Source organism: Scyliorhinus canicula, chromosome 6 (assembly GCF_902713615.1).
Source record: "Scyliorhinus canicula chromosome 6, sScyCan1.1, whole genome shotgun sequence".
Taxonomy (NCBI): Eukaryota; Metazoa; Chordata; class Chondrichthyes; order Carcharhiniformes; family Scyliorhinidae; genus Scyliorhinus; species Scyliorhinus canicula.
The window spans coordinates 179,108,560-179,123,809 of record NC_052151.1 but is presented as its reverse complement, the minus strand read 5'-3'; the positions used below and the strand labels follow the sequence as shown (position 1 = coordinate 179,123,809).

General features: G+C 49.7%; 1 protein-coding gene across 18 annotated transcripts in view; it reads left to right on the top strand.

Annotated features, from left to right (window-relative positions):
• The window catches only part of disc1 (DISC1 scaffold protein), a 201,561-nt gene that overhangs the window by 87,907 nt on the left and 98,404 nt on the right, over positions 1-15,250 (top strand). For all 18 annotated transcript variants that reach the window (XR_005461041.1, XR_005461043.1, XR_005461042.1 and 15 more), the window contains 2 exons: positions 1,553-1,785; positions 2,947-3,001. Coding sequence is in view for 10 of the 18 variants with exons in the window: in XM_038800517.1 (XP_038656445.1) it covers positions 1,553-1,785; positions 2,947-3,001 (288 nt within the window). In the remaining 8 variants the exon portion in view is untranslated. The remainder of the gene's footprint in view (positions 1-1,552; positions 1,786-2,946; positions 3,002-15,250) is intronic.

Sequence of the window (15,250 nt, the reverse complement as noted above, 5' to 3'; positions counted from 1 at the left end):
TGGCTCCGATGATCAAGAAGTAGAATCATTTTGGCTGGAGGTGAGAAATAACAAGGGGAATAAGCCATTTGGAACATGGAACAGTACAGCACAGAACAGGCCCTTCGGCCCTCGATGTTGTGCCGAGCAATGATCTCCCTACTCAAACCCCAAGTATCCACCCTATACCCGTAACCCAACAACCCCCCCCCCCCCCCCCTTAACCTCACCCCTTTTTTTTAGGACACTACGGGCAATTTAGCATGGCCAATCCACCTAACCCGCACATCTTTGGACTGTGGGAGGAAACCGGAGCACCCGGAGGAAACCCACGCACACACGGGGAGGACGTGCAGACTCCGCACAGACAGTGACCCAGCCGGGAACCGAACCTGGGACCCTGGAGCTGTGAAGCATTTATGCTAACCACCATGCTACCGTGCTGACCCCGTACTTTCTGGAGTAGTTTTTAGGCCCTCGAATAGTAGCTGCACAACAGTACAGCGTCAGGGTCCCAGGTTCGATTCCCAGCTTGTGTCACTGTCTGTGTGGAGTCTGCATGTTCTCCCTGAGTCTGTGTGGGTTTCCTCCGGGCGCTCTGATTTCCTCCCACAAGTCCTGAAAGACGCACTGTTGGGTAATTTAGACATTCTGAATTCTCCCACTGTTCCCGAACAGGCACCGGAATGTTGCGCAGGGGCTTTTCACAGTAACTTCATTGCAGTGTTAATGAAAGCCTGCTTGTGACAATAAAGAGTCTTATTTAAAAAAATTGCATAGTACAAGTCAAAAAAAGAATGAGGTTTGTAAGAAAGGTATTACTTATAACTATGGGCAATTTTAATCTTCCTACAGATTGGATGAATTAAGTTGTCAAAGGTGGGCAGCACAATGGTGCAGTGGTTCAATCCCGGCTCTTGGTCACTGTCTGTGTGGAGTTTACACATTCTCCCCGTGTTTGCATGGATTTTGCTCCCACAACCCAAAAGATGTGCAGGGTAGGTGGATTGGCCACGCTAAATTGCCCCTTAATTGGAAAAAATGAATTGGGTACTCTAAATTTATTTTTTAAATTAGCAATGGTATCTTAGATGATGAGTTCAAAAATTGTATTTTGGACAGTTTCTCAGAACAATATGATCTGGAACCAACCAGAAAACAGGCTGATAATTTGTTATGAAACAGTATTCATTAAAATTATCACAGTCAAGAATCCTCGAGGTAAGAGTGATTGTACAAGATAGAATTTCACATTCAGTTTGAGGCTGTGACACTTGAGTCTTAACCTTAAATAAAGGCAATTACAAAGATAATTGGTCTTCGAAAATAGGTTATGTCAGCAATCAGTGTGCTTTGTTTTTTACTTCCATAATATCTTCCTTCCTCTCCTTACAGTAATGGTTCTAGTAATGCCCTCGCACATAAAAAGAATTTAGGATAAAGTTACTGTGCTCTAACTTTCAGGTAGTCTAATGATGCGATTAAAGTATTGCCATACTTTAATGTTCTGTATAAAGTTTGTATTGGAATTACTTACTATCTAGTTAAGGATTGTATTTTATTACAAAAATAGGAAGAAATCTCTGATTTGAAGGAACGACTGGCAATATTGGAAGCACAGGACAATCAGCTGAGTATAGAAATAGAAGAAGAAAGCAGACTCATACACTCATACGATTGTGAACTTAATTCTTTATCAACTCTGTCGACGAATGAATTACAAGATCTGAATAAGATATTGGAGGATGTTCTGCCATTACGAAATAAAATCCTCTTCACTGTAAAACTACCTGAAGATATAAAGAGGTAAAATAATATTTAGGTGTTACTTGACACTCATTGATCCTTGTAATACAATAAGTGATTTAAAGAATTTAAAGATTGTGTGTAGTCTAATGACTGGAGGGATATTCCTTGGTGACTTATTGAGCTGTACAAAATTATGAGGGGAAGAAATAAAGTGGACAGTATAAAATTGTGTTACCTGGTGGAGAATTCTAGAACTAGGGAACATAGATTTAAGGTAAGTTGCAGGAGGTGTAGAGGGGACATGAGGAAGAACTTTTTTACACAGAGGTTAATGGGAGTCTGGAATTCGCTGCCTAAGTTGGTGGTGGAGGCAGAGACTCTAAACTTTTTTAAAAGGTACCTGCTGTACATAAACTACAGGACTATGGACCCAGTGCTGGAAGTGGGATTAGAAAGGGCACCTGGTGTCCTGGGGCTGGCATGGACGAGGTGGGCTGAATGGCCATTCTGTGCTGTAACTTTTCTATGATATTCCAAGAATATCATACTTTTCATAGAATGAATTATTTTGAATTGCTAATTTATATGTAAGTATATGCGGTAACCAATTTGCGCCACAAAGATCCACAAACAACACTGAGATAAATTTCTAATGAATCTACTTTTGGTGATGTAGTTGGTGGAGAATCGTTGCTTAGGACACTGGAGGAATTCCCTTCTCTGTTTTGAATAGTACTTTTGAATCTTCAACATCCAACTAAACCACCGAACAGGCATACAGGGCCTGAACGTAACATCTCAATTGAAGGAAGCACTTTTCACATAAAGGGTAATGAAAATCAGGAACTCTTTGTTGCAAATACCTGTTGAGGGTCATACAATTGAAAATTTTAAAAATGGTAGTTAAAGGGTGATTAACTTCAAATTAAGTGTTTTTCTTGTCCTGGGGTGTCACTTAATGGAATCTCATTATGTTGGTTGGATGATTTTACATAGTTTTGAGTAAGTAAATGTATGAAATGCCACATGTAGTTACCCTAACCCTAATTCACATGCATAAATCAAAGTTAATTTTGACTGGTCATGTAATGAGCTTAGTTGCAATTGTGAATAATTCATGGACTGGCACTTTCTGTCTCTTCCACTGTTAAATACTATTTCATGACTTGTCATTTCCAGACCATATTATTAATTGTTTTATCCTGCAACATGGTTTAGGCTTCAAAAGAAAGAACAATCACTAAGTACAGCTATTAAGACAGCCACTACCAAGGTAAGCCCAATATTTAAAACAAATTCCCTGCATCTAATTTTAATGATGTGGAGATGCCGCGTTGGACTGGGGTGAGCACAGTAAGAAGCCTGACAACACCAGGTTAAAGTCCAACAGATATGTTTTGAATCACTAGCTTTCGGAGTACAGCTCCTTCCTCAGGTCCTGGTGCTGTAAGGCTTCATACTCTAATTTTAATGTCCACCCCCACTAATTACTGTTGATCCCAAATTGTACGTCTGTCCTATTTTTGTTGTTTGTATAGTTTTAGTTGTGTGCATCTACTTTTTAAAAAAAATAATTTTTATTGAAAAATTTTGATTTTATACAACATTGACACACCTTAGTAAAATACCGAAAATAACAATAATATTAACAATCATATACATTCGCCCCCCCCTCCATGAACAACACAGCATTTTAACAACAACGCAAATTAACACACTATAAAGTTACAGAGTAGACACTACAATAGTGCACCCCCCCGGGTTGCTGCTGCTATTGACCCAGTTACCTATCTCTGAGCCAGGAAGTCCAGAAAAGGCTGCCATCGTTTATAGAACCCTTGTATTGATCCTCTCAGGGCAAATTTGACCTTTTCCAATTTTATCAATCCCGTCATGTCACTGATCCAGGTCTCCACACTTGGGGGCCTCGCATCCTTCCACTGTAACAGAATTCTTCGGCGGGCTACTAGGGACGCAAAGGCCAGGACACTGGCCTCTTTTGCCTCCTGCACTCCCGGCTCTACCGCAACTCCAAAGATCGCGAGTCCCCACCCTGGTTTGACCCTGGATCCAACCACCCTCGACACTGTCTCCGCCACCCCCTTCCAAAATTCTTCCAGTGCTGGGCATGCCCAGAACATATCAGCGTGGTTCGCTGGACTCCCCGGACATCTGGTGCACCTATCCTCACCCCCCCAAAGAACTTACTCATGCTGATCCCGGACATGTGGGCCCGGTGCAGCACCTTAAATTGGATGAGACTAAGCCTCGCACATGAGGAGGAAGAGTTAACTCTGTCCAAGGCATCCGCCCAAGTCCCGTCCTCTATCTGCTCCCCAAGTTCCTCCTCCCATTTAGCCTTCAGCTCCTCCACTGACGACTCCTCCACCTCCTGCATTACCTTATAGATGTCAGACACCTTCCCCTCTCCGACCCACACCCCCGAAAGCACTCCGTCCACCGTCCCCTGCGAGGGCAGCAAAGGGAATCCCTCTACCTGTCGCCTAGCAAATGCCTTTACCTGCAGGTATCTGAACATGTTCCCTTGGGGAAGGCCAAATTTATCTTCCAGTTCCCCCAGGCCCTCAAACCTCCCGCCAATAAACAGGTCCCTCAATTTGCTGATGCCCGCCATTTGCCACCCCCTAAATCCCCCATCCGTGTTCCCCGGAATGAACCGATGGTTGCCACCCAGTGGAGCCTCCATCGAGCCCCGTCTCCACTGTCCCCAGATTCTTAGGGTCGCCGCCACCACCGGGCTTGTGGTAAACGTCTTAGGGGAGAGCGGCAACGGCGCCATTACCATGGCACCGAGGCTCGTGCCTCTACATGACGCCATCTCCATTCTTTTCCACGCCGCCCCTCCCCCCTCCATCACCCATTTACGCACCATTGACACATTGGCTGCCCAATAGTACCCCAGAAGGTTGGGCAGCGCCAGCCTGCCTCTATCCCTTCCTCGCTCCAGGAACACCCTCTTCACTCTCAGAGTCCCATGTGCCCTCACAAAGCTCAAAATACTGCTAGTCACCCTCCTAAAGAAGGCCCTGGGAATAAATATGGGCAGGCACTGAAAGAGGAACAAGAACCTCGGAAGCACCATCATTTTGATGGACTGTACCCGCCCCGCCAATGACAATGGCAGCATGTCCCACCTCTTGAACTCCTCCTCCATCTGATCTACAAGTCTGGTGAAGTTATGCTTGTGAAGAGTCCCCCAGTCCCTGGCCACCTGCACCCCCAGGTACCTAAAGCTCTCCCCTGCCCGCCTAAGCGGGAGCCTACCAATTCCTTCCTCCTGGTCTCCAGGGTGCACCACAAACACCTCGCTCTTGCCTAAATTTAATTTATAACCTGAAAAGGTCCCAAACTCAGCTAGCAACTCCATCACTCCCGGCATCCCTCCCACCGGGTCCGCCACATACAGAACAGGTCATCGGCATACAAAGACACCCTATGTTCCTCTCCACCTCGCACCAAACCTCTCCACCTCTCCGAATCTCTCAACACCATCGCCAGCGGCTCGATTGCCAGTGCAAACAACAAGGGGACAGGGGGCAACCCTGCCTGGTCCCTCGGTAAAGCCGGAAGTACTCCGACCTCCTCCTATTCGTGGCCACGCACGCCATCGGGGCCTCATATAGCAGCCTTACCCATCTAATGAACCCTTCACCAAATCCAAACCTCCCCAACACCTCCCATAGGTACCCCCACTCCACTCTATCGAAGGCCTTCTCCGCATCCAGCGCCACCACTATCTCTGCCTCCACCTCAATCGCCGGCATCATGATGACATTCAGCAATCTCCGCACATTCGTGTTCAGCTGCCTTCCCTTCACAAAACCTGTCTGGTCCTCGTGCACAACCCCTGGCACACAGTCCTCTATCCTGGTGGCCAGGATTTTTGCCAGCACCTTAGCATCCACGTTGAGGAGAGATATGGGCCTGTATGAACCACACTGCTGGGGGTCCTTGTCCTTCTTTTAAAATTAACGAGATCAGCGCCCGCGACATCGTCGGGGGCAAAGTCCCCCCCTCCCACGCTTCGTTGAGTGTCCGCACCAGCAAGGGGCCCACTAGGTCCACAAACATTTTATAAAATTCCACCGGGAACCCATCCGGCCCCGGTGCCTTCCCTGACTGCATCTGCCCGACCCCCTTAACTAGCTCCTCCAGCTCAATCGGCGCACCCAGCTCCTCCACCTTCTCCTCCTGCACCTTCGGGAAAGAAAGCCTGTCAAGGACCCTCTCCCCCGTTGGCTCCGACCGGTACAGTTCCCCGTAAAAGTCCTTGAAGACCTCATTCACCTCTACCCCCTTCCGAACCACATTCCCACTCTTGTCTCTCACTCCAGCAATCTCCTTAGCCGCATCCAGCTTGCGGAGCTGATGAGCCAGCATCCTACTCGCCTTTTCACCATGTTCGTACACTGCCCCTTGTGCCTTCCTCCACTGTGCCTCCGCCTTTCTAGTGGTCAGCAAATCAAATTTAGCCTGCAAGCTGCGCCTCTCCCCCAACAGTCCCTCCTTTGGTGCCTCTGCATACCTCCTGTCCACCTCCAGTATCTTTCCCACCAGTCTATCCCTCTCGCTCCTCTCCCTGTGTGCTCGGATGGATATCAGCTCCCCACGAATTACTGCCTTCAGGGCTTCCCAGACCATCCCCACCTGAACCTCCCCCGTATCATTCACCTCGAGGTACCCCTCAATACTTGCCCGGATCCTCCTACACACCTCCTCCTCCGCCAACAACCCCACATCCAACCGCCACAACGGACGTTGGTCCCGTACCTCTCCCATCTCCAACTCTATCCAATGCGGAGCGTGGTCGGAGATTACGATGGCCGAATACTCGGCCTCCTCTACTCTCGGAATCAGTCCCCTACTCACCACGAAGAAATCTATCCGAGAGTAGACCCTATGTACGTGGGAAAAGAAAGAGTACTCGCGTGCCCTCGGCCTCACAAACCTCCATGGATCCACACCACCCATCTGATCCATAAACCCTCTCCTACCCGTCCTAGAGCTGGACCGATCCAATGAAGGATCCAACACCGTATTAAAGTCCCCCCCTATGATCAGACCTCCCGCCTCCAGATCCGGGATCCGTCCCAACATACGCCTCATGAAGCCCGCATCGTCCCAATTTGGGCATACACACTAGCCAGTACCACCTTCTCTCCTTGTAGCCTGCCTCTAACCATAACATACCTACCCCCCTTATCCGCCACCACCTCCGATGCCTCAAACAACACATTTTTTCCCCACCAGAATCGCCACTCCCCGGTTCTTCACATCCAACCCAGAGTGGAAAACCTGCCCCACCCATCCCTTCCTCAGGCGGACCTGGTCCGCCACCCTCAGGTGGGTCTCCTGAAGCATTGTCACATCTGCCTTTAGCCCCTTCAGGTGAGCCAGTACCCTCAACCGCTTCACCGGCCCATTCAACCCTCTCGCATTCCAAGTGACCAACCGGATCAGAGGGCGTCCCGCCCCCTCCCCCGTCGGCTAGCCATAGCCCGTCGACTGCCCGCTCCAGGCCAGCACCCCCTGCCCGACCCAGTCCCCATAGCGACAACACCTCACCTTTGTCCCCCCAGCCCCCCCCCCCAGCTCTTTCTTGACACTACCAGCAGCAACCCGGTATTCCCCCTTTCTCCCCCCCTCCCTTCCCACCCAGGCTAGGAACCCTCCCAGCCGCGAACCGTCCTCCATTGTACTTCCGTGGGTCAGCTAACTTCTGCTGACCCCGGAAACTCCTGCCAATAGCCCGACCCCTCCCGAAGTGGGATCATCCCCCAATCTATCCCTTCTCCAGGCACCGCTCCAGCGCGGGGAAGAACCAGTTAAGGCCCCGCCTCCCCCCGCCATCGTCTCCATCCCCCAGCCCCGCAGCGCGGGAAACCAGAGGAAAGCCCGCGCTTTTGCACTGCCCCACCACACCCTTCTGACGCAGCTCCCAAATATCAGCCCCACTCCATACCCCCACTCCGACATAGAATACAACAGACCCCCCCAACCCTCGCCACAAGATACACAGCCCAAACAATGCCCACAGCACAAAAACAAAAACATAGCAGAACAACCCCTCCGTAAATAACCATATCAACATTGCAAAAAGTACTAAGACAAGAAGAGAAAAACAGAAGAAAAAGAGAACACAGCAACAGCAGAATCCAGCACTAATATATTACAGCCGACCTCGCAACCCCCATCCCCTAGTTCAAGTCCAGTTTCTCCGTCCACACGAAGGCCCACGCCTCATCCGGGGAATCGAAATAATGGTGCCGGTCCGAATAAGTTACCCACAGGCGCGCGGGCTGCAACATTCCAAACTTTATCTTTTTTCTATAAAGCACCTCTTTCGTCCGATTAAATCCGGACCGCCGCTTAGCCACCTCCGCACTCCAGTCCTGGTAGATCCGTACTACCCCATTCTCCCACTTGCTGCTCTTCACCTTCTTGGCCCAGCGCAGCACGCACTCCCGATCACTGAACCGGTGGAACCTCACCAGCACCGCACGCGGGGGTTCATCTTCCTTAGGCCTCCTGGCCAGCACCCTGTGCGCTCCCTCCAGCTCCAAGGGCAGATGGAAAGACCCGGCCCCCACTGGCGAGTTCAGCATTACAGCCACGTAGGCTGTCAGGTCCGACCCCTCTAGCCCCTCCGCAAGGCCCAGGATCCGCAGGTTTTTCCGCCTCATGTGGTGATCAAGCTCCTCGAAGCGTTCGTGCCACTTCTTGTGGAGTGCCTCGTGCCCCTCCACCTTACTCACGAGGACCACGGCCTCCTCCTCTCGTCCAGTGGCCTGCGTCTGCAACTCCTTGATGGCAGCACCCTGGATGGACTGAATCTCTGACAGCCTTCTGTTCATTTCCTGCAGAGAGCTCAGCAGCTCATCCTTGAATTCTTTAAAGCAGAGCAGGAGATCAGTTTGTTGCTCCTGGGCCCACAGCCTCCAATCCTCTGGGGCTCCTCCGGCGGCCATCTTGGATTCCTTCCCCCGTTTTTTCTGAGGAGCTGCTGCCGTTTTTTTCCCCCTTTCCACTCCGAGTTCGAGGCATGGACTGCGGGGAAAGTTGTTCAGCACACCTTCCCCCACCGGGAGACGTCAAAAAAGTTCCGTTTTGGGCTCTCAAAAGAGCCAAAAAGTCTCTTTAAAACGGGAGCTCCCAAATGTGTGGCTTCCTACTCCATCACAGCCACCGGAAGTGTTGTGTGCACCTACAAGGATGATGTTTGAAGAAAAATCAGAAACAAATTGTTATGTATTTGGATAAATAGAATGGAAAAATGTAGTAGTTGCACCTAATGTGCCTCATTTATCCTGAGGAGTTTCCTGCAAAGAGATTTCTGGATTGATGGTGTCTCTTATCTTCCTGGTGAGACTTATTTGGAGTACTGAGATTAGTTCTGGGCACTTCCAAAAAGTATCTGAAGCATTGGAAAAGTTACAAAGAATGATAATGGATGATGTTTTCTTTAATCTTTTCCTGGAATGTGGCTGTTGCTTCAAAGCCAGCATTTGTTGCTATTCCCTAATTTCCCTTGAATTGTGTGGCTTGCAAGGTCATTTCAGAGGGCAGCTCCTGTTGGTCTGGTGTGATACATAGGCTTGGTCAGGTAAGGGTGGCAGATTTCCTTCCATAAGACATTAATGAATCAGCTGGCTTTTTACAACGATCAATGGTACTTGTCATGTAACCATTACTGAGATTAGCTTTCAATTCTGGATTTTATTGAATTTAAATCTTACCAGCTGCAGTGGTGCAAGTTTGCAGAACATTAACCTGGGCCTCTGGATTTCTAGTTCAGTGCCCTTAGCACTATGTCACCATTTCCCCCTAATCATTGATTATGGGACTTCAAATTCTCGGTGACAGGAGAAATTTGCAGAATTGAATATTTTCTCATTGGAGAAAAGATAGTAAAAGGTGAATTAATGATAAATGCTTGGATGCACCAGTGGGGAATCCTTACTCTGGCCGTGTCAGAGAATGCAGAGTTGAGAAAGTTCCTTCCCCCCCCCCCCCCCCCATACCATTTAAAATTATTGTCTGCCTCAATAAGAAGGCTGCGAAAGAAAAACCCTTTAAATAAAACTTTACGAATCCAAGTGTAAGCGTGGACCAACCCCACCCTCCAAATGGACCCCACAAATCAGGCAAGTTATAACTTTTTCTGATTGTTTGCTCTCCAAACTTTAACGTGTTTGTTACCAGTAAGTATTTTCTTTAGAGATTTCCATCCTGTCCACACTTATTATATTTATGATTATCTGTAGACGGTGCTGTAACAAAATTTTTATCCATTTCAATTACATTTTTTCACCACAGAAAACTGCAACTCTGTAATTACATATTTAAAAACTTTGATTGTATCACTGATGGCGGTAAATAGGGTGCTGAGGAGATTTTCCAGAATGGTCTCATGGATGAGGACCTTCAGTTATGCGTAGAGAATAGAGAAGGTAAAGGGAAGATTTCTAAGAGATTGCAGATTCATGCAGGGCTTTAATAGAGTAAATAAGGAGAAACTGTTTCCACTGGCAAGAGGATCGATAACTAATGGGATCAAATTTAAGCTAATTGCCAAAATAACGAGAGGGGCTCTGGTGAACAGTATTTAGCACATTGTTACGATCTGGATTGTACTGCTTGAAAAAATGGTGGAAGGAGATTCAGTAATGACTTTTCAACGGTAGGGACACTTCCGGTGGCGGCCATGACGCAGGAAGCCGCACATTTGGGAGCTCCCGTTTTAAACTGACTTTTCGGCTCTTTTTAGAGCCCAAAACGGAAATTTTTCGACGCCTCTCAGTGGGAGAAGGTGCGCTGATCGACTTTCCCCGCAGTCCATGACTCGAACTCGAGTGGAAAAGGGGAAAAAACGGGGGAAGGAATCCAAGATGGCGGCCGGCAGAGCTCCAGAGGAGTGGAAGCAGTGGGCCCTGGAGCAACAAGCTGCTCTCCTGCGCTGTTTTGCAGACTTCAAGGCTGAGGTACTGAGCTCTCTGCAGGAAATGAACAGAAGGCTCTCGGAGATTCAGACGACCCAGGGTGCTGCCATCAAGGAGTTGCAGACACAGGCCACTGAATGAGAGGAGGAGGCCGGGATCCTCATGAGTAAGGTGAAGGGGCACGAGGCACTCCACAAGAAGTGGCAGGAACGCTTCGAGGAGCTTGATCACCGCATGAGGCGGAAAAATCTGCGGATCTTGGGCCTTGCGGAGGGGCTGGAGGGGACAACCTACGTGGCCACGATGCTGAACTCGCTAGTGGGGGCCGGGTCTTTCCATCTCCCCTTGGAGCTGGAGGGAGCACACAGAGTCCTGGCCAGGAGGCCTAAGGAGAATGAACCCTCGCGTGCGGTGCTGGTGAGGTTCCATTGGTTCAGTGATCGGGAGTGTGTGCTGCGCTGGGCCAAGAAGGTGAGGAGCAGCAATTGGGAGAAAGGGGTAGTACGGATCTACCAGGATTGGAGTGCGGAGGTGGCTAAGCGGCGGTCCGGATTTAATCGGACGAAAGAGGTGCTTTACAAGAAAAAGATAAAGTTTGGAATGTTGCAGCCCGCGCGCCTGTGGGTAACTTATTCGGACCGGCATTATTATTTTGATTCCCCGGAGGAGGCGTGGGCCTTCGTGCGGACGGAGAAACTGGACTTGAACTAGGGGTTGGGGGTTGCGGGGTCGGTTGTAATACTTTATTGCTGGATTTTGCTGTTGCTGTGTTCTCTTTTTTTGTACTTTTGCAATTTTAATATGGTTATTTATGGGGGTGTTGTTCTGTTATTCTTTTTGCTGTGGGGCATTGTTGTATCTTGCGGGGAGGGTTGGGGGGGTTTGTTGTATTCTATGTCGGGTTGGGGGTATGGAGTGGGGCTGGTATTTGGGAGCTGCGTCAGAAGGGTGTGGTGGGGCAGTGCAAAAGCGCGGGCTTTCCTCTGGTTTCCCGCGCTGCGGGGCTGGGGGATGGAGACGATGGCGGGGGGAGGCGGGGCCTTAACTGGTTCTTCCCTGCGCTGGAGCGGTGCCTGGAGGAGGGATAGATTGGGGGATGATCCCACTTTGGGAGGGGTCGGGTTATTGGCGGGAGTTTCCGGGGTCAGCAGAAGTTAGCTGACCAACGGAAGTACAATGGAGGAAGGTTCGCGGCGAGGAGGGTTCTTAGCCTGGGGGGAGGGGAGGGGGGGGGAGAAAGGGGAATACCGGGTTGCTGCTCGCAGGGTCAGTAAGGAGCTGGTGTGGGCCGGGGGGACAGAGGTGAGGTGTTGTCGCTGTGGGGACTGGGTCGGGCAGGGGGTGCTGGCCTGGGGCAGGCAGGCGACGAGCTATGGCTAGTCGACGGGGGAGGGGGGCGGGACGCCCTCTGATTTGGTTGGTCACCTGGAATGCAAGAGGATTGAATGGGCTGGTGAAGCGGTCGTGGGTACTTGCTCATTTAAAGGGGCTAAAGGCAATGCTTCAGGTGACCCACCTGAAGGTGGCGGACCAGATCCGTCTGAGGAAGGGATGGGTGGGGCAGGTTTTCCACTCTGGGTTGGATGCGAAGAACCGGGGAGTGGCGATTCTGGTGGGGAAAAATGTGTCGTTTGAGGCATCGGAGGTGGTGGCGATTAAGGGGGGTAGGTATGTTATGGTTAGGGGCAGGCTACAAGGAGAGAAGGTGGTACTTGCTAGTGTGTATGCCCCAAATTGGGACGATGCGGGCTTTATGAGGCGTATGTTGGGACGGGTCCCGGATCTGGAGGCGGGAGGTCTGATCAGGGGGAGGGGAGGGGGGAGGGGAGGGGGGGGGACTTTAATACGGTGTTGGATCCTTCACGGGATCGGTCCAGCTCTAGGACGGGTAGGAGGCCGGCGGCGGCCAAGGTACTGAGAGGGTTTATGGACCAGATGGGTGGGGTGGATCCATGGATGTTTGTGAGGCCGAGTGCACGGGTGTACTCTTTCTTCTCCCATGTACATAGGGTCTACTCTCGGATAGACTTCTTCGTGGTGAGTAGGGGACTGATTCCGAGAGTGGAGAAGGACAAGTATTCGGCCTTGCAATCTCCAACCACGCTCCGCATTGGATAGAGTTGGAAATGGGGGAGGTGCGGGACCAGCGCCTGTTGTGGCCAGGTCCTCGTGGGCTGCCACGACGAGCCTCTGTCGATGCTGCTACCGCTGCCACCTTCGGCGTCTGGCCGCCTGGACTTCCACCGAGGGCAGCTGCTGCGGGTCTACAATATCATCCATAATGTGATATCTGTAAGGATTTGGAGAGGGTGAGAGCCTGACAATCAGTTATGGCTTCTGTTCCGGGACACTCGAGTACCCCAGGCTTCCCCTCACCGTTTCATTCCCTACCATCTCTCAGGGTGCCATCCAACAAGCTGGTTGTGCTGGGAACTCCGCCCTGCACACACACCACCAGTCACAGCACGGGCCCCTGGGCTCTGAACCCCACATCCCCGCCGAGAATGGCATGTTTCCCCACCCCCCCAAATTCATAGAACATTACAGCGCAGTACAGGCCCTTCGGCCCTCGATGTTGCGCCGACCAGTGAAACTACTCTAAAGCCCATCTACAGTATTCCCTTATCATCCATATGTCTATCCAATGAGCATTTAAATGCCCTTAATGTTGGCGAGTCCACTACTGTTGCAGGCAGGGCATGCCACACACTTACTACTCACACACCTACCCTCTGGTCATGGGGTATCCCCTCTGCTGCGCCCAGTTCCAGGGCTTTTGACTGTTGGCTGCTGTGTTCCGGCAAAGTGTTCAGGCCTCACAGTCTGGGTGGGATGTTAGGCAGTCACACCCACCTGCGACATGGTATGTCTACCCACGGGAATTTGCTTGGGAACTGTGAAGTGCTCACATTACTAACATTGCCAATTCCCTTCAAGCGATAGCCTTCAACTGTGCGGCCAGAGGCCGGCACGGTCAGTGGGGTTATAGTTACGCGCATCATATTACCAAGGACGGGGCTCTCTCCTGGGTGTGTTTGGTGGGACGGGCTGGCAGATGCTGAAGCTGCTCCTGTTATGGGTATAAATGATCCGGAGCAACCCCTCACCAATGGCGGCCTAACCCCCAAACCAGCACCCCCCCACCCTCACAACCCCGAACACTGGAGCAGTGACCCCAGTTGTCCTGGGCTGACTGCCCCTTTTCCAAGATGGCTACTGCACAGTCAATGGAAGTGTTCTGCTGTAGAGGAGACCATATTGTGAGCAGCAAATACAAATTTCTAAATTGAAAGAATTACACTTAAATTGCAGCTTCGCCTGGAGAGTATATGGGGCCTTCGATGGTGAGGAGAGAGATGATAAACAGATACCTCCAATGCTTACTTGAAAAGGTGCTGTAGGAAGAGGACAGAGTGTTGGTGAAAGAAGAATGGACCAGGGTGTCACAGAGGGAATGGTCCCTTCAGAATGTTGACAAGGGAGAGAAAGATGTGTTTGGTGGTGGCATCATGTCGGAGTTAGCAGAAGACGATCTGTTGAATACGGAGGCTGGTGGGATTGAAGTTGAGGACAAAGGGAACCCTTTTGTGGTTCTGAAAGTGAGGCGATGAGAGTAGAAATGAGGGAAATGAGTTGGACAGGGTCGCGGGCTCTGTAAACCATGGTAGGAGGAATTCTCGGTTGAAGAATTAGGATATTTCAGAGGTGCTGGTGTAATAGGTTGCATCATTGGAACAGATCTGACAGAGTTGGAGAAACATGGAGAATAGAATGGAATCTTTACAGAGCATAGGGTGTGAGGAAATGTAGTTGAGGTAGTTAGAGGAGCGAGTGGGCGTATACTGAATATTTGTAGATACTTTATCCCAAGAAATGGAGACAAAGTGGTCTGGGAAGAGAAGAATCGGAGATAGACCATGTGAAGGTGAGAGAAGGGTGGAAAATGTAAACAAAGTTGAAGACATTTTCCTGCTTGGGGTGATAGCAGGTAATGGCACCAATAAAGTCATCAACGTACAGGAAAAAGAATTGAGGGAGGGAGCCCAAGAAGGACTCGAATAAGGAATGCTCCACATAGCCCATAAAAAGACGCACATAGCTCGGGCCCATGCAGGTACCCATAGCAACAACTTTTATATGGAGGAATTAAGATGAGTTAAAAGAGAAGTTAGTCATTGAGAGATGTTACGACCCAATTGCTGTTATAACTGGTCGGGACGATCCCAGAATGGAACCCTGGCTCCAAAGACCGTAACATTTATTTCATTTTTATAAAATGTGGAGGAACCGAGTTAAAACCGCTTAGTTTTAACAAAGAAAACATTTTTATTAAACATAAAAAGATTAGATTGTTATACCCTTTTAAGCACACAGATTGACTATCATCCACTTTGAACCAAAGTTTGTGTCTGTTACTTTCTCAGAATCCCCCCAGTTGATTGTCGCATGAGCGTTTCCAAATCCACTGGAAAAGCATGCTTAAAATCTTCTGTCATAATAATGGGGTAATTTGATAAGGTGTATTCAAAATTGGCTTGGCTGTAGGAGACAGATGGTGATGA